The sequence below is a fragment of the Hippocampus guttulatus genome, chromosome 17 (genome assembly GCF_054856545.1).
Source record: "Hippocampus guttulatus isolate MCC_2025c chromosome 17, RoL_Hgut_1.0, whole genome shotgun sequence".
Classification (NCBI taxonomy): Eukaryota; Metazoa; Chordata; class Actinopteri; order Syngnathiformes; family Syngnathidae; genus Hippocampus; species Hippocampus guttulatus.
Genome location: NC_141277.1, coordinates 9609121 through 9628644, shown reverse-complemented (window position 1 = coordinate 9628644; position 19524 = coordinate 9609121). Strand labels below are relative to the sequence as shown.

The 19524-nt window shown below is 43.9% G+C and overlaps 1 protein-coding gene across 3 annotated transcripts; it reads left to right on the top strand.

The window, feature by feature from the left end:
• The first annotated feature begins 2530 nt into the window (after positions 1-2530).
• LOC147192064 (chondroitin sulfate proteoglycan 4-like) lies at positions 2531-19320 on the top strand. 3 transcript variants are annotated; one of them, XM_086135664.1, is made up of 22 exons: positions 2531-2609; positions 4351-4514; positions 5494-6585; positions 6669-7061; positions 7180-7298; positions 7386-7494; positions 7594-8919; positions 9054-9146; positions 9436-9927; positions 9991-10125; positions 10336-10524; positions 10606-10788; positions 11436-11612; positions 11944-12142; positions 12227-12358; positions 13013-13188; positions 13278-13467; positions 14036-14207; positions 14297-14675; positions 14755-14907; positions 15747-16328; positions 16891-19320. In XM_086135664.1, the coding sequence occupies exons 1-22, from the start codon at positions 2546-2548 to the stop codon at positions 18022-18024; spliced, it is 7653 nt and encodes a 2550-aa protein (XP_085991790.1). In that variant the 5' UTR covers positions 2531-2545; the 3' UTR covers positions 18025-19320. The 3 variants fall into 3 exon arrangements, with proteins under 3 accessions (XP_085991790.1, XP_085991788.1, XP_085991787.1); XM_086135662.1 differs by having other exon boundaries at positions 9436-10125; XM_086135661.1 differs by having other exon boundaries at positions 7386-8919.
• The last annotated feature ends 204 nt before the right edge of the window (positions 19321-19524 follow it).

Below are 19524 nucleotides of genomic sequence, written 5' to 3'. Positions count from 1 at the left end.
AAGCTGGAAGGTGGTGAAAAAAAAGCTCTCCTCTCATGCGCGAGCTGAGCGGAATGTGAAGAAGAAAAGTGTTCTTTCAGAGCTTTTAATGGGACATCCTCCTTCAAGCTCAAACTTAACATGTGTAGTTATAGGTCAGGTACTGGAGGACTCCCCTTTTCCACTTTCCCTTTATCAGCTACTGGCTATTGTGGTTTGTACAAATACTTTTGGTGCATTTCAATCCTCCAGCAAGTTCAGTATATTTTCCTCATGTCGGTTAGAGGCTGAACAAACGCTATTAGGTGACATGAAAAATGTTGCTTCTTTACAAACTCATTGCTTCCCAACCTTAACAAAAGTAAATACTTGCTCCATAATGCAATACTTTCACTCCTGATGATGCACCATTTGTGTCTAGTGTTGGAATGGGTGTAATCAGTCAGTTAGAGAACATATTATGGAAACTTTTTATTTTTTATTTTTTGTAAATGAACAGTTGGCTTTTTTGGAGTGCCTACCCGCAAATCAAGAGTGATCTTAAACAACTTTTGTTAAATTGTGAGTTTCACAATGTGTCTGGAAGCAAATTGCATGCAATAATTCAATGGGAATTTTTTGTCTGGTGTGCGTGCCTTCGTCAACAGGGGGCAATATAACACATACAGAAATACTACATGTTGATTTGACGAAACAGAACACTGTCACAAAGTGCAGTATAAGTTGTTAAAATAAAAAAATATAGGATAAAAAATATATATATTCCTGGGAGTATTATTATATTGGCTGTCTTCACGATAAGCGACTGTTTCTATTAGCCTGTCTATGGCATTTCACATTTTGTTAGCATTAGGCGAGTAAACTTTCATGAAGCAAAGTTAGGTTAAACACACCATCTGTACTTTATTTTGATGTTTACTTTTAAAGTGGCAAACCACCAACCACAACTACAAATGAAGTGCTTACCTGGCCTCTTTTTTTAAAGATTTGCTCTCTAGCTGCCAAACCGCTGCTTGTTGTCAAGCTCGCTGGCGCCATCTAGTGCTTGTGTCTCATACCATTGCTCGTCAAGAAAAGCAGAGGCAGATGGGTCGCTTGCAAATCGCGCTCCAACTGTGGCATTTGTGGTCGGGGAGGTGCGCATGTGCCGAATACACACGCGGTTGTTTATGATGTGCTGCCTTCCCAAGAGAAAATTCTCCAATCGTGTTGTCGTTGACTCTTTCATGCAACTACTTTCGGGTTGAGTGAACGCTGGCACGTTTTGGCTGCCGCTGCTCAACCCGTATTGTTTTTGTTTTTTGTTATTGTAAAGTGTCCTTGGGTGTCTTGAAAGGCGCTTATAAATAAAATCTATTATTATTATTATTATTATTATTATAAGGTAGCCAAAATATGAAACTCTCGGGATGATGCAGTGCACATCCACACCACAGAAATCTATAACTTCAATCATAAACCTTATTGTTCAATGAATAATACTCTGGTGGGCTCTTGTTAGATTTTGCGGGTGTACCTAATGTTGTGGCTGGTGTACAGAATTATTCAGTGTTTATTTTTACTCGCAGTTCTTTGGCAGAATGGCGAGGTGGTTGGAGGCTCTCCCAGTTATCAATGGGTGGGACTGATCCATTGAAGGCCAATTGCAGATTTGTATGCTTAATGTAAGTGTTGCTCATTTCCAGAAAAAGTCAGCAAACGGTAACATGTTTTTTTTAACGTTGTAGATTTGCAATATAAATTGAACTTTAAAAAAAATATCTATTAAGAAAAGAAAGCGTATCAGTCAATGTTGCACACATGGATGCTGGAATGCTTGGAAGTGTATAAAATCACCAATACCCTTGTTTTTCACGATTAATGTGGCCCAGAAGGTGAAAAGATGAAAACCGCGAGGTAGGACTCCTCCCCTCCCTCGTTTATGTGGGTACCAGCATGTTAAGACAAAGATTCCAACAGTACCCATATGTACTTATTTTTAATTCTAAAACCTCATACAGTACATCAACAGTGCCTTGTGAGAGAAGAGAAAAGTCTGTATTGGTGACGTAGAAGGCAGCTGAGTGACCATTGATGAAAAAAAGAAACCTTGGTCCTCTTTCAACTAATAAGACAAGATGATCTCTAGGTGTGAGTGTGCACGTGCATGGTTGTTCGTCTCTGTGTGCCCTGCGATTGGCTGGCAACTGGTTCAGGGTGTCCCCCGCCTCCTGCCCGAAGACGGCTGGGATAGGCTCCAGCACCCCCCGCGACCCTAGTGAGGATCAAGCGGTTCGGAAAATGAATGAAAAAATGAATGAAAAAAAAAGACAAGATGAATGTCAGAGTGCTACCCATCACTATCACCCCACGTGGTCATATGTGGCACTACATCTGCTGTCAGGAGGAGGATCTATGTGGCAGGGTGACACCCAGTCACAGGTAGTGGTTTTTTTTTCTCCCAGGCACTAATCCAAATCCATCAGACTGACAAGAGGCTGCCACTTGCTGTAAATAACATGCAAAGATATCAGTGATGGGCTGCACTACAAAGAAGGAATATGTTATTTTAAACTAAGTGGGAACAATGGGAAGGATCACGGCTCAGCTGCTTCTGCTCCTGCTAATTTCCACAGGACAAGTTTATGCAGGTAAGGTGTTAGGGAAGCGTCATGTCTGGCTGACCTTTACTAAGTTTTGGATTGTGAAAGTATGGAAAACATTGCATGTTTCTTGTATTTTTTGGCCTTTTGCAATTCACATTCCTATGATTCCAGTGCATCTACAACATCAAATGCCATTGTAATCCGAAACACGTCATGAACAAGTTGCCCTTGCTGCTTCCATTCATTTTACGACTGGGACCATAACCAAAACGTGGATGCACTGGAGTTGTGCGTGCGTGTGCATGGGTACATTCCTAATACGGTAATCCATATCATAAAAGCAGATTAGCCAGAGACAGACAGACAGGAGTTTTATCAGCTTTATGATAAGCACGCTTGTCTCTGTTATGCTCTCTGCATTACTGATTATCATTTTTATATCGTTATTTTTATTTGCTGATTGGCCTGGAGAAATCATGTTTTTCCATCCCAAAATGAAGAATGGAGGGTGCTTTTTCAACAGCACCCGGTTAGCATATTTGCATCACAGAAAATTGTGCCATGGCAACCAATTAGTTCATCATGCATCTTGTTCAAAGTCAGTTGAGAAAGGCTCCAGGTAACCCACAACCACAGTGAGGACGAGCAGTAGAGAATAAGGATGAATGGATGTCAAGTCAGCCATGGAAATATAAAAGTAAATATGTACTGAATGTGAATTTTATTTTCCAGAAGCAAGAGAAACATTTACCAAATTATTTTTGTCCTTCTTTCTGAGCTTCTCCACACATTTTTAATTGAATTTACAGTAATTTCAGCCAATTCTAAAGCCACTCACACTTCCCCGACCCGCGTTCACAATGTCTAATGGACAGCTCTGCGCTGATGATAACACTTTGGGTCAAAATCAATTTTATCCAAGACCGCATTAGGTTTTTTTTTTTTTTAACAAACGTGTTAATGTTAAACACATTGGCAAACCAAAATGAGTAAATATTTTAGTTGTTATGCTATTATGTGTTATGCTTTTATGGGATCCAAACATATCACTATCAACATTCTGTTTTATTCGGGTTGTACAATGCCGTGATGGAAAACGACACAGCATCAAACTGAGATGTTTCTAATATTTTGGTCAAGTCATGAAATAGCTGTCAGTATGATGGAGTACATTTCTACACTGCAAGTGCAAAAATGAACATATTGTTAGTGTACTGTATATAGTGTTCAAGTTAAGCTTCTCGGTTTCTCCATCTCATCTTTAAACCTATTAATGAGTCCAATTCAGGCCACAACCTCTGTCTGCTAATGGTCCAACCTCTCATTTGGGTCAACAGTGAAGTCTAATTAGCGTCAGAAAATATTTGGATGGCCCACACCAGAGTGCATTAGCTGCCATTATTGAATTTGGATTGCAGGTGCAAAGTGCAGAGTACACACAACATTGACAGGCCAGTCAATAGAGGATGGTGTCAGCAGTCGACACAGGCCATTAGCACAGTTTTTTGTTTTTTAATTACTTGGTACTCAAATAACTAACAATGGTGTGTTGGCCAGAGTCGTATTCATTTATGTATGTAACTGGAGCAGAAGTTTTGAAGAACTCTCGAGAACAGGGTTACAAGTTATCAGATAGTTATTCGCAGAGCACCTTCTTCATTACTGTACATTTACAAATGAATTCATTTCTGGTAAACTATATTGTAAGAGTTATGACCCCCCCCCAAAAAAAAACCCTGCAATGAATTCAAAATAAGTAACTGAACCCCCTGTCACATCATTCCAGTGTCTTTCTATGGCAACAGCTCCATCCGTCTGCAGACAGTGGAAACATCTTTTCAAACCTCGCTCCGCCTCCAGTTTAAAACATCTCATCAGCAAGGCCTGTTGTTTCTGGCAGCGGGGCCCAGTGACTTCTTGCTGTTGGAACTGACCTCTGGATGCCTCCAGGTGATTTACTGTGGTTCTGATTCGTCCACTCTGTGTTGACATTTACTATCCTGAAGCTATGCGAAGAGGTGAGCTGCGCTCGGCTTGGTGTCAGATTGCTGCTTCACTCACTTTTTTTTTTCGGGAGCATGATCGCTTATGAGCAACAGGGGTGGGGTGGGGGGGGGGGGGGGGGTAAAAAAACCCAAAATGTCAAATCTCGATTCATGCATGATTCAATGTGGCAAACAGTGTTGTTGAGTTCAATTCCCTCTGAGTGACAGACGAACATGGGTGTAATCAGTCTATCGCCCAAAGTCAGTTGGAACATTCTCCCGCTCCCTGTCGTCCTGAACAGGTTATGGGGCATTCTAAATGGATAGAGGCATGCATTCTTTTTCTTTCCAAGTACATAATTGGGAAAGGCATCAATGTCAACAAATGCGAGGAAAAAAAACTCCTCTCTGAAGAAAAATGTATTGAGTTCCTCCATGCATCATCCCACATCGAAATCATTCAATATATTTTTTGCATAAACCTTATAATGAATTGCGATGAAAACAGAACCTTTCCAGCATTACTGTAGTAAAAACAAACTCCCAGTACAGGATTTAAAGAAAAAAAAATCAAATTATGTAATTCTTAAATTATATCCACTACATTTTAATCTATGAAATCTCTGCCCTTGTAATGTACAGCTTTTTATGATAAGTGTACGGGCAGCGCCCTGGTGTTGTGGGTACCATGTCGACCTCACAGTAAAGAGGTTCTGGGTTCCAATTCAACTTAATGAGCGCTATAAATGTTTGATACAAAGTACGCGAGGTGCTAGGATGTGTTTAAACTCAATAACTCGTTGTCATATGATGTCCAGTCACACTGTATTTTTACTGTACATGTGTAAAGTGACATTATTTGTCTCGAGCCAAAATCAGTTTCGACAATGTCTCCTCTCTCCCTCTCACTGACAGTCCTTTTTCCCCACCACTGTTCCCTTAAGGTACGCGTGGACCTCGGCTCTGGTGAGCGAACCCTGCGCTCAGAAGGGGGCGCCAGCCTCAGTGATCTGATGTGGCACTCTGTCGACGTCACTCACAACCATCATCGTGTCTCAATGACCGTGGACAGAAGTTCTCACACGAGAGTCCAAATGCCAGGAACGGATGTGGAGCTCAATGTGGACACCCTTTTTGTCGGCGGCGCACTGGGACTCAATCATCCTCAAATTGTTAACGGCTCCAGTGGATTCAGAGGTTGCTTAGATGAAGCTGTTTTCAATGAACTCAATCTTCTGTCCAGTTTGAGGCCTTATGCCAACTACGAAAGCATCCATGAGGTGTCTCTGGGGTGCAGTCATCTGTTTTCTGCAACAGAACACGATGCCGTCCACTTTTTCAGCTCCAAAGCATTCATCGCTCTGCCACCATGGGAGTCCGAACAGGAAGTTGTGTTTGAATGTGAGCTGCACCCGTCTGGGAACGAAGATGACGGTTTAGTTCTGTATAGTGCTGCTCTTCAGGGAGGTGTTGTATTAGAGATAAGAGGTGGTCACCTGGTCGCAATAGTTGGAAGTGGAGAGGGGAGTAAGACCGAGTTGTACTCGGATATAAAACTCCACAGCAACCACACGTGGTATCCGATCCGACTGCACGTACTACCCCACGCCGTACAACTTAAGATAGGTGAAGAGTTTCTACAGGCCAGTCTAAGTCCAGCATTGCACCTCCTGCAACTCCGAGGGCCTCTCTTTCTGGGGGGATTAGAAGACCAAACCTGGAGTGACGCAAGTCGAGCTGGACTTGGAAAGCCGATTGGCCGCGGAGGTTCTTTTAGAGGCTGCCTCCGAGAAATTAAAGTCAACGCTCAAAGAACCGGCCTCCCTCATGTGATCATCTCCAGGGACATCACTGCGGGCTGTGCGATGGGCCAAACATCGGATGCCGTGTCCGACACCAGAGCAAGGCATTATGCTGAGTTAGATACTCTGAAGGCACGAGAGATAAGTGGTACAAATGACTCCAACGTCCTGTTGTTGAGAAGCCTCGAGGTAGCAGAAGGAAGCTGGGCACCGTTGGAACCCAAGCATATAAATGTACTTACCGGTAACTTTTTCTGCCTTTCACTAAGATATTAATCATATTATCATTCAGTAAAATAATCTGTCTAATCATCCAGGTGAATTTGGATTTCGCACAATTGGGCTTGCATCCATCTGAGTTCATGTTCCGTGTTGAGGAACAGGCAGTTCATGGCCACCTGCAGCTTGACCCCAGTCCTGAAGGTCTCAAAGGGGGAGCTGTCCCAGTCCAGGGAAAGGAGACAGACCTGATTTTTAGCATGCTTGACCTCTGGCTGGGCCGAGTGATATACGTTCACAGCGGCTCCGAGGTTCTGCATGACAACTTTTTGTTCTCCATCTTCTCAAGCCACAAGAAGGAACTTCCTGTGCATCTGCGGAAGCATCAACTCTACCAGTTTGACATCAGCATCAGTCCGGTTAATGATGCGCCCATGCTCAGCCTGCCGCAGGGAAATGTTTTTATTCTTCTTCAAAATACCACTAGGCAGGTAAGTTATGGATCAATTCCTGGACATTAAATACAATGTTGAAAAATTTCATTCCTGAAAGGACATGTTGATTTGATCAAACTCGAAAGACTGAAGTGTTCCTCGACAATGTCACCAGCTAACAAGAGACTTGCTGAACGTATCAGACCCTGATAGCAGTAAAGCTGACTTGGTCTTCAGCTCCATGGGAAACTTCGACGAGGCCGGACATCTTGAACACAAAGATCACCCCGGCAGGTTGGTTGGATGATTAGTGAGGCTTTTCATATCTGGATTGCCAGTCTAGCACAAAAATCGAGTAACATGATCGCATCATTCCTCCAGGGCTATTAAAGTCTTCTCCCTGCATGATCTGGAAGAGGGTAAGATTAGCTTTGTCCACACTGGGGTCTTGACCTCCAGAATGGCACTTAGGGTCAGCGATGGTCAGAAGGTAAGTGTTGTAATCACTACAAGACAACGAATCATTGAGATTGGATGCTTTTTCGAATTGATTATGCATCACGGTTGTTGTGTCTCTTTCCTTTTTCAGTTCAGCACTACGGTCGTTTTGAGGATTCTTGCCGTGGAGCTTGAGCACAAGCTAGTGAACAACACCGGACTGGAAATTAAGCAGGGCGAAGCGTCACTCATCACCATCAATCATCTTGCAGTGCAAGTTAATGTTGCTGATCAGCCTTTGGAAATTCTGTATAATATCACAGAGCTGCCTCAATATGGGGAGATCCAAAGTTTACACTCAAGTGGCGAATGGAAAACAACAACATCCTTCTCTCAGAAACTTCTAGAAAAAGAACAGATCAGGTACCTCAGTACTTACCGTGGCCTCCAGACACAGAATATCACGGACCAATTCCGATGCAAAGTCAGCATTGGTTCTTTGGCAACAGAGAAACTTGAGTTTGCCATTGTGATACGATGGATTCATTTTAAGGTCACAAGAAGCAAGATGGAAGTCAACGGTGTACTGAAAGCGGTTGTTACTCCCGAAGACTTTCATGTGATCACCAAGGGTGTCAAATTGAATGAGAGTGACGTCTATTTCAGACTTCTAACAGAACCCAAGAAAGGGCAGTTATTTCTCATTGATAAACTTCTAAAAAAGAATTCGACTTTCAGCCAGAAGAATATCACAGATGGCTTAGTGACGTATGAATTGTTCGCGAAGCTGCTCAATGACACGAGAGACATTTGTAGCTTTCAGGCATTTTCTACGCTGGCCAACTCACCAAGCCATGACTTCAGAATTCACATCAGAGCCGAGTCAACTGACTTCACCATCGTGAATAAAGGCCTTTCAGTCGTGGAAGGTGGAAGTAAAGTCATTACGAAAAGTATTCTCTTCATTAACACAGTGAGTAACCGCGAGGTCCACTACAGCATTACGGCGCATCCAAGGCACGGCCAGATAAGAAGGACCAACCTCTCCAACTTAACCTCCATCGACAACAAAATTCTAGCTTTCACCAATCAGGATATCATTGAGGAAAAGGTGATGTATGTTCATGATGACAGCGAGACCAAGCAGGATTCCTTCGCTTTTCAAATTGTGGTTTACAAACCAACCAGACTCAACGGCAGAAAGGAGGAAAGAAACACAGTGGAACACACCGTAAACGTCTCCATCCAACTCATCAATGATCAGCGACCCGTCAGGGTTGTTGATAAAGTTTTCCATGTGGCCCGAGATGGCCAGAGATTGGTGACTTTGAATGACCTTTGTTACCGGGACGATGACTCGGACTTTGAGGATGACTGGTTGGTGTACACTCGGAGGGGGATTCCGATGGGGGAGCTGGTCTTGGCCGGCGCACCCAATCACAAACTCTACGAGTTCACACAGCGAGATCTAAAGCAGGTTGTTTGAATATTGTTGATTACAGTATATGGATACTTACCAATGTAAAGATTTTCTAAACTGTGTGTGTGTGTGTGTGTGTATTTTAATGCTCACCTGTACCATTTTTTTTTCCGTTTCTTTTGATCCCACAGAAAAATGTGCTGTTTGTACACAGTGGAGTCAGCTTTGGTCGTTTTGTCTTTTTTGTGTCAGATGGGAAACATTATGTTTCTACCTTAATGGAGGTAAAGTGTTTTTATTTGTTTAAGCTCAAGACCCAAATCAGTCATATGAATCACCCGCTGTCCTGAATTTACCAACGTAAATATGCTGCCATAACATGAAGAACACGGTCCATATGAATTACAATGAAAAAGAATCAAGACCCCCTACCCCCCTCCCCCAAAAACATTTTTGCTGGTGATATAGATCAGTTAAATCACACATCATATTTTATTCTGATAGTTGCTGATCTATAAACCCCAAGTTAGGTATATTATTTATTTGTACAAAAAATATCCTTCCCTGCTGCAGGTGAAGGCGCAGGATCCTTACCTTGAAGTCCAGAACAACACAGGTCTCATGGTCCAGCAGGGTGGCAAAACAACTCTTACCTCATATAACCTCAGCGTTTCCAGCAACCTGGACATCCGAGATCCGCAGCAAATCACGTTTGAGGTCTTCCTTCCGCCCAAACATGGAGTCCTCCGTTTTAAGGATGGCGAAGCTGCAGCAGTGCCAGGTGCCGTTTCATCATTCAGCCAAGAAGATCTGGAGATTAAGTTCTTGGTATATCACCATGATGGCAGCCATGAGTCAGCCGATGGTTTTAATATCACTGCAAGAGCAAGGGAGAAAAGCGGAGATGGAAGGCCAGATGATTGGCGGAGGGAGGTCCATCTGGACATTGGAGTGCAGATAAAAATCTACCTCGAAAGTCATCAGAGGCCACCAAAAGTCCTCAACAATCATCCAGTGGTGGTTGCGGAGGGACAGGATGTTTCCTTAAACAAGGACAATTTAGAGGTAAACCAGTGGGTCTTGGAATGGCAAGAAAACTTATTTTTCAGATTAACTGTTTCCCTTCAGGTGTTTCATGAGGATAGCCGGCCTTCAGAGATAATCTTCACCATCCAAAATCCTCCAACCCTCGGCTTCATCGAAAGGTTTTCCCCTGAGAAAAAGCGTCGGGCAAAAAATGGTGGACGGCAGCATCTCTTCCAGGTGCGCATAATTATTAACCTTAACCTTAATCAAAGCTTGAGACAGAAGTGGAATAAAACCCTATAACAGCTCTACTCAACAGCTACTAACAAAACTTGTTTTAAATTTGACGCTCCGTAGGCGCTTAAAGTTTGACTTCACCATCTTCCGTCAGACAATGAGATTGGTGAGTTAAAGCTCTCTAATTTGACTTGTTCTCCTGGAAATCAGGCATTCAGATGGCAGCCAACAACCTCTTTCACCCAGGAGGACATCAACAAGGGTTTGGTTATCTACCGGCAGAGGGCTACGGGAAGCAGCAGCAATGACTCTGTTCTGTTGGAAGCCACCAATGGGCTAACCAAGGTTGGACCCATTAGACTGGAAATTGATATTATTCCCAGACTGCTGCCACTAAAGGTAACAGTTATACAAAATGGAAGATGCTTCAAGGCTTGGCCAAGCAAGGGCACAATACTCAAGTCATGGTCAATTCTGTAGGTGTCTGACCTGACCTTGGATGAGGGGTCGTCCCTGCCGCTGACGACTGACATCATCATGGTAGACAGTCATCACTTCTCAGTGATGAATTTCCTCTATCAGATTGTTGTTCCTCCACGACACGGTCACTTGGAGCACATTCGGATCCCAGGAATGCCCATCACTGCATTCACACAAACTGAGGTGCACGCAATTCTCCCTCTAAGTCGAACATTTACAATCCATCTCGTTTCATTTAAATGGGGCTTGTGCTTAATTGAAATTAAAAAATTTTCAGAGACTATCGATACTTGTGTTCTTACCACTCTCAGTGTGCTGCGCGTTGGTAGAAAATAGAAGTACAAGACGGAATTGAAGAAACTTGGTGTTGACTAGGCACATAAAGATTTATTGTAATTGTAGCAATCGCAAATATTGAACATATTCAACATTGACAATTGTTGGTAACTGTTTTATGAACAGATCAGGAAGGAGAAATAACTCTTAACGTAGCCTACACCACTGCCTAACTAATCAAGATAATCTTTTAGAGCAGTGGTTCTTAACCTTGTGAGAGGCACCCAACCCAACCGGCTCATATGCGCATCCACCGAAACCTTTGAGCCAGGTATGTCTTAACCTCCTTGGCAGAGGCTCCGTCGAACCCCTGAGATTGATTCACTGAACCCCTGGGGTTCGATCGAATCCAGGTTAAGAACCAATGTTTTAGCGGCATCCGATAATCGGGCCTTTTGTTCAAATGGAAGAGCGATCCTTCCATTCGGACAGATTATCCATGTAACCCGTTTTAGGGTTATTTTTGTCTAACATCACCGATTTGGATTTTCCAGGTGGAACGTGAGTACATTTCCTATATCCACGATGGCAGTGACACAGTGAGAGACAACTTCACCATCATGGCTAACCAGACAGGGAACCAGAAGCACAGTCTTCCCTGCGTTGTCCATATCAATGTCATGCCTGTTAATGATGAGACACCTGTTGTTACAAGGAACCAAGGTCTGAAGGTAGGATATACTGTAACAACCACAAAAGAATATCTACTTTTCAAGGAGTATGAGATCCTGCCCAATATACGTCCTTATGAACCCAAATTCTTTATGTGACTCCAACAAGAAACTTGCGCCCAGACACAATCGGGGTTTTTTTTTCTTTCTGTTCATACGCAATCACGAGTTCACCAAGGATAACCCAGTCCGAATCGGAATGTGGTCGAAGCGAGAATGGAAACAATTGAAAGCAGAACTGATCAAATGGGAACACCGAACAGGGTTCACGGTATTCCACCATACATCCCAAATGATTTCTCCTTGTAAATCCTCGTATTTTTCTTCTCAGGTTTGGGTGGGTTCTGTGACAGAAATCTCCGTGGACGATCTAAGCGCGGAGGATGCCGACACTCCGCCCAAGTTGCTCGAGTTCATCGTCACACCACCCAGTAATGGCTACTTCGCTCTCAGGAGTTTCCCCTCCAAACACATCCTGAACTTCACGCAGAGTCATATTGAAAATGGCCAGCTGGTCTTTGTGCACAGTGGTGAGACTCCCAAAAATTCAAGGGATGGCTCAACTAAATTTCTTGTCGTGATGCTGTGGCACTCTCTTTTCTTGCTGATTTTAGGTGCTTTGTCCGGAGGTTTCCACTTCCAAGTTAATGATGGAGTGAATTTTGCCCCTCGCCAGATCTTCAGCACTACGGCTCATTCTCTCGTGCTTACGCTAGAAAGGAACCACCCACTTGAGGTGTACCCAGGTATATCAACTCTTGATTACAATACAACATTTGAAATATCTTATGATGGGGGAAAGATGACTTGAGCCTGTTCGAGTGACAAAAGATGACATTTGGGAGATTCAACTCTTCATTGTATTTACAGATCGATGTAAAGTTCTCTGAATCATAGTCTACCCATCCATCCATCCATCAATCCATTTTCCGATCCGCATATCCTCATAAGGGTCACGGGGGGTGCTGGAGCCTATACAAGCCATCTTCGGGCAGTAGGCGGGGGACACCCTTAACCGGTTGCCAGCCAATCGTAGGGCACACAGAGACGAACAACCGTCCGCGCTCACACTCACACCTTGGGACAATTTAGAGTGTTCAATCAGCCCGACATGCATGTTTTTGGAATGTGGGAGGAAACCGGAGTACCCACAGAAAAGCTACGCAGGCCCGGGGAGAACATGCAAACTCCACACAGGGAGGCCAAACTTCTTCAGATTTTTCAACCTATTTTAAGTAACAACTCAATAGAAGAATTTGAGGCTGCTGAAGTCAAAGAATGAATTGATGTTAGTTATCGGTCTGCCTAGAGTGCTACATCCTATTGAATCATGTTTACATTTTCTTTATTACTTTTGTCTGAAACTCACTGCCTCTTATTTTTATTTTTTCATTTCACAGGTTCAGTGACCCCAATTTCTCAGCAAGAGCTGCAGGTAGTGACCAACGACTCGATTGACGTTGCAAAAAAACACACCGTGGAGTTTACAGTGACCGTTCCTCCGAAACATGGCCGCTTGCTCCGTCACATGCCTGACAACTCTACTCAGAACATTTCGAGATTCACACAGAGCATGGTGATCACCGTTCATGAGTTTGAATCCGGAACAAGGTTTCATTTTAATGTGTCAATCTGGTCAATTCAAGTTGTCATTTTATGCTTCAGGTGAATTCGGGGGTTATATTGTATGATCAGAACAAGCCAGATTCAGCGGGATGGTTGGCTGCGGACACATTTTCTTTCACTGTGTCTTCTCCTCCTGCCTCCCTCCCACCAACCACCTTCACAATCTTGATCTCCTACCAAGCAAACAACCGTCACAATCACCATGACACCAGACTCGCCAACAATGCAGGTAAGCGCTGTCTAAAATAGCCGCTAGTTACTCCGACCAACAACTTTATACTCAATTGCAAGTATACTTTTCTTATTTTCTTGTTTTTTTTGCGCTGATTCCTAATCTGCTCTCATTTTTTTCTTTCTTTTTTTTAATCTCGCACATTAGGTTTTCATAATAACAACAATAACAAGATGGATTTTTCTCTCAAACGTCATTGCTGTAAATTATAACGCATGGTCAAATCTGTTTGGCTCAAACATAAACAAAACCTGAAAATATCTCAAAAACCTGACACACTAGAAAAAAAAGGAAAGACATTTTTAAATAAGTGCAAAAATATGTTTAGGGACACATAAAGCCATCTCTGATTTTTTTTAAAAAAAGCCTTTGTCCAGCGTTACTGAATTCCTAATATAATTGTTTATTTACATTAATTTATATCACAAATATTTGTATGAAAACCACTTCTAAGCCATGAATATAAAAACAATCAAATTAAAAACCAGTATGATAGTAACACGATTGTAGCAAGCAGAATTGTAAATTTCATTTAAATGACTTTTAACTTTAACGTGTCTCTCAGGTGCTGTGGTGTCAGAGGGTGGCAGGGTTACAATTGACCAATCGAAACTGGATGCCTCTAATCTCCTGGAGAAAGTGCCCAAGCCCCTCCAGAAAAACCATCAGGTTGTTTACCGTGTTATTTCCTTGCCACAACACGGAGCTTTGTCAATCCAAGGACGCAACCTCACCAGGTTCCTTATTTCATTCCTTCTTCAGTTTGAAGGCATCTGTTTCATTTGTGTACCGTAATTCCGGTGTCTACATATTTTTTTCCTTTCAGAGACCAACCGGATTTCTCTCAGATCACTCTGAACAAGTCTGGCATCGCATACATCCACGATGACTCTGAGACCACGAGTGACAGCTTCACTTTTCAGGCCTGGGTGGCCCCTCTGGATGCTTCCTCGTCTTTATCTCCGTCTCACTTGTCCGCTTTTCCCTCGGATTCCTCCTCGTTGCCATTCTATTCGGCCTCGTCCTCCCTTTTGCCGGTCGACTTGCTGCCTCCTCACCACGTCAAGGACAGCCTGACTGTGATGGAGACTTTTAACATCACAGTGACGCCGGTCAATGACCGGCCGCCATTGCTTCGGAACGGATCCCCGAGTATGAAAGTTGTAGTTGGGGAAAGAGTAGTTCTTGGACCAGAGAGTTTGCAGGTGGGATCATTTTTGCGTTGTTTGATACAAAATAAAATGAGTTGCATTCGCTGTATATTTTTTTCTTCTTCAACAACAGGTTGAAGATCATGACACCCCTCCAGAGGAGCTGCATTACCTTGTGATCAGCGAGCCCAACAACGGCTACCTGACGCTGGGCGAAAGACCGGAACCTGTAACGTCTTTTACGCAGTATGATGTCAACCACGGCCGGCTGCATTTTATACAGCAGGTAAAAAAAAAAAGTCAACTTTCTGTCTTAAGTGCCCATATATGTGCTTTAGAAAGTCAATATTGTTTTCTTCAAAAACACGGTCTCCGGGTGTTTGGACAAATGTCTGTAAAATGCTTTTATCAAAATACCTCACTCTGAAAATGGCTCAAAGGCTTCACCGGGATTATCTTCCAAGTCGTGGGTTCAGAAACTCTGTGAAGGTGGGCAGTTATTTCGTAAGATAGACTCACACTGTTACGTAACACTTGGACAGAAGTGCAGAACGGCTTCCACATGAACACATTTTCAAAAAAAAAAGAGGAAAGTTGAATTTATTTCTGCTTGCGCATCCCTTTACAGCACAGGTGTCAAACTCAAGGCCCGGGGCCAGATCTGGCCCGCCACATCATTCTATGAGGCCCGCCGAAACAATTGATGTGCATCAAACGTCATGTTTCTTGCTAAATACCAACAATGTAAATGGTCTTCACTTACAATGCTTTCAATCCCTCTTTTAAAAGAAATTTTAAAACGAATTTAACATTATTACTGGTCCCTGATTTCAAAACTAGTCCTTCATTGAATTGTTGCGCGTTTGTAATCTGAGACAACCATACATTTATTTGACTTAACACTGAACTTCAGTCAGAATGGCCCTCCAAAGGAAACGCTAACTACAATGTGGCCCACGACAAAAATGAGTTTGACACCCCTGCTTTACAGTGATCTAACTTTTCGCATCCAAGCAAATTAAAAACTTCATTTTTCATTTGTCCTATTTAACGTAATGCTTCTATCCTTGCTTTTAATTGATTGTCTTCTGTCTTTCTTTTTTCTTTTTGGCTTGCTTTCACCAGGGTGAGCCATCAACTGGTGTTTTCTACTTTAACGTCACTGACGGACATCATCGTCCACTCTACAAACTGTTCAGTTTGGAGGTGATTAAGCCCTCCGTTTCCATCGTGAACAACACTGGCCTATCATTGGTTCAAGGCAGGACCGCAGTGATCCTGACGACCGACCAGCTGGCTGCACAAACAAACAGTCGCACCGAAGCCAACATCACTTATACGGTCACCACACACCCTCGTCACGGACGCATCGCAATCAACGACCAGGAAGTCATGACCTTCTTCCATGAGGATCTCCAATATGGCCGCGTTGTCTATCACATGACTGATCTTAGCGAGTCGGAGGACAGCTTTCAGATCTCCGTGTCGGCCTCGGCGACGGGTGTCGAGTATGGAAACGTGAGCGCCCAGACGGTGAGGGTAGTAGTGCGACCTCTCATCTATCTGCGAGAACCAGTGAGAGTCCCCAGTGGCATCGCCGTGAAACTGGGGAAATCCATGATGGATGCTTCCGAACTGGCGAGAATCAGCAGAGTCAATCCGGTCTTTGAGGTTCTGTCCCCACCGAAACATGGGAAACTAGTTAAGGTATGGCTTCTTCTGAGCATATTGTTGTCACTTTGCATACTTGCACCACTTAGTATTCATTCATTCATTCATTTTCCAATCCGCTTATCCTCACGAGGGCCGCGGGGGGTGCTAGAGCCTATCCCAGCTGTCTTTGGGCAGTCGGCGGAGGACACCCTGAACCATTTGCCAGCCAATCACAGGCCACACATAGACGAACAACCATCCGCACTCACGCTCACACCTAGGGACAATTTGGAGTGTTCAATCAGCCTACCACACATTCTTTGGAATGTGGGAGGAAACCAGAGTACCCGGAGAAAACCCACACAGGCCCGAGGAGAATATGCAAACTCCACACAAGGAGGCCGGAGCTGGAATTGAACCCGGTACCTCTGCACTGTGATGTCAACACGCTAACCACTGGACCACTGGGCCGCCCCAGATATTACATTTCTAATTTTGGTATAGATTTTGGCAAGGAACATTAATTAAATACCCAAGATTTGCACATAAAATAAGCCTGAGCTGGTCCCAGCCTGTAATAAAAGCCACTCTCTTTGCTGTGCCTCCATGTACGCAGATGTCATATGACCCCAACGGAGCCCCAGAAGTCCTAAAGTTGTTTACTTTCCGTGACGTGGTTCAAGGACGAGTTGCCATTGAGGAGACACTGAGCGACAACGACGGTTCACTCCCGAAGAACAAATCCGTGCTCGTGACGTCACGAGGCCACGCCCCTGCCACGCCTCTCAATGATTCGTTCGTCTTCATGTTGAAAGCGGGAAACGTCCAGCCAGCCAAAGGTGAGCTTCACTTCACCATTTTACCCCACCACCAAATGCGTCATGGCCTGCCTAGCTCGAAAAAAGCTGATGGTGTGAGTAGTGAACATAAGATGACGCGCCTGCCCACACGGAACAAGACCACAACAGCAGGGGGGATAGGAGGGGCGGGGAAGGGAGCCCCCACGTCCGGCAGGGCAGAAGGGGATTCACACCCTCACATACTGACACCCAAGAACCACAATAAGACACACCATAGACAGAGACTTCACCACCGCACAGCAAATCACAAGCGGGGTGGGACTCATGGCAGCCGGTCAGGGAGTGATGTGGATGAACCAATGTGGCGACGCGGATCCCCAGCGCAGACTCGCCCTCCCTCTGAGCCAGAACACGGTCCAGCAAAGCCTCCTGACACCCGTCCTGTTCACGTGGAGGTCCTCCCTCGACCCGCCTCAGACCCTCTGCTCATCATCCTGCCGCTGCTGGCCTGTTTGTTCCTCATCGTCATCCTCGTGGTGTTAATTCTGGTGTTTCGACACAGAAAGGAAAAGCTGGCCAGGATGCGTCTTCTTCAGGAGCTGGCCGCGTTGCACTTACCCACCGAGGGTAGCCCATACTTGGGCCGGCCGGAGCAAAGCGTGGCCGTGCCGTCCGTGGTGGTCACCCCGCTTGGTGCTGCCAGTTGTCCCGCCTCACCTCGGGTACCAGAAGGCCCCAGGAGGCGGAGTCTGGCCCCTGGCATGACCTTCTGGGGGCCATTTGATGCTGAAGCTACAAGCGGTGATGAGAATATGAGAGGTTGTGAAAGTAATGAAAGAGAGAGAGTTTTTGGCAGAAATTCATTACCGCTCATCTCTGTGGAATTCAAGACCTCTTGCAGATCTAAATCTCCCACTCCAATGCTGAAAGACGACCAGTATTGGGTTTGATTGAAGTATGGTGTTCCCTTGTGTACTTGCGATTGATATTCGCAAATTAACCTATTTGCTGAATTTGGCGAGGAATTTTTCCTCTTGAGCTTAAAAACTCACCTATTTGCTGTTTCTGCGGTCAGATCAAAGACTTGTCTAATATACAAGTACAGTACTACTTTGGCGCCATCATGACTTCTTGCTGCCAAAGAACTTTAAGTAAAGGGAGGAGCTTCATTGTCAGGCCATAGCACTGCTGAATAGAAAAGTAGTGATCCCCATCATCTTGTGGGCCCTATCAACAATTACAATCCTTTGTGGGAAAGTGTCAATTTACTATTCGTGGCAGTGCTCCATCCCCATCCCCCGTGGAAAATGAAGCAACAGGTTACTGGGAATCAAAACAAACTGTGCCTTCGAGGTGTACACTTTGCACTGTTGAATAAGACACATGTAATTTATGCATGTTTTCAAGATGTGTATCCATTCTGTTTGCTTTAAAAACATTCATTTTCCTCTCATGCCATGTAACCCAAATCTTACAAACAGCTCTTAGTATGATGTGGTGCAGTGATCTACAGTTGCACGCTACAACCGCAATAATAAACAAAATATTCATTTTGTATTTGTTCTTGAGCATATTTTAATTGTATATTGTATTTGTTTTGTTGTATTGGTTCATCCATCTGAACAGGTTATCCTATCGAGGGTCAGTTTAAAAATATCCATCCATCCATTTTCTAATCCGATTATCCTCACAACGGTCGACGAAGACGAACAACCAACCACACTCACACTCACACCTAGGGACAACTTCGAGTGTTCAATCAGCCTGCCATGCATGTTTTGGAACTTGGGAGGAAACCGGAGTACTCGGAGAAAACCCACGCAGGCATGAGGAGAACATGCAAACTCCACACAGGAAGGCCGGAGCCAACCCTGAACGTCTGTACTGTGAGGCCGACGTGCTAACCAGTCGCCCACTGTGCCACCCCAGTAGAAATATATCCAGATGAAATATATTCTCTACATTGCTTTTTTTTGCCATAATAGTCCTAATAAGATTTAGTGATGTAAATCCAAACTTATTTTTTGTCTCACCTAAATTTACTTTCTGCAGAAAAGCTTTTTGGTTGTACTTTATTGTTTGACAAGCTCTCATGTTGACCTCCCTTGCTAATTCAATGGGGTTTTCTTTTTTGTCAATGCACGTTGAAATGTTCACGTTCTTTCCTTATTTAATGCTCACGTCTGTTACCATACACTATAACAAATTTTTTTAAATAAAAATGGGCATGCTCATTTTATATCAAATGAGTCTACGCTCTTTTTTTTTCTTGAGCTGTTCAAAAAACATGACTATTTAGTCAGTGTCCATTCGACTCAATATATTTTGTAAAACCTGCAGAGCGTTTATCCTGCAGTGCTGGGCATGGCCCAAGTGGACGGCATTGCTGGGTGGCGATGTGCCTCACATTTTAAAATAATAAGAATAAAAAAATGCTCTGTGAAATGGTT

Excerpts from the sequence above, each read along its gene's own strand:
- LOC147192064 (XM_086135661.1), top strand. The coding sequence starts at position 2,546 with ATGGGAAGGATCACGGCTCAGCTGCTTCTGCTCCTGCTAATTTCCACA. Across the intron at positions 12,143-12,226 it reads GCTGGTCTTTGTGCACAGTG|GTGCTTTGTCCGGAGGTTTC; the intron begins GTGAGACTCCCA and ends TGCTGATTTTAG. Across the intron at positions 14,908-15,746 it reads GGCTGCATTTTATACAGCAG|GGTGAGCCATCAACTGGTGT; the intron begins GTAAAAAAAAAA and ends TGCTTTCACCAG.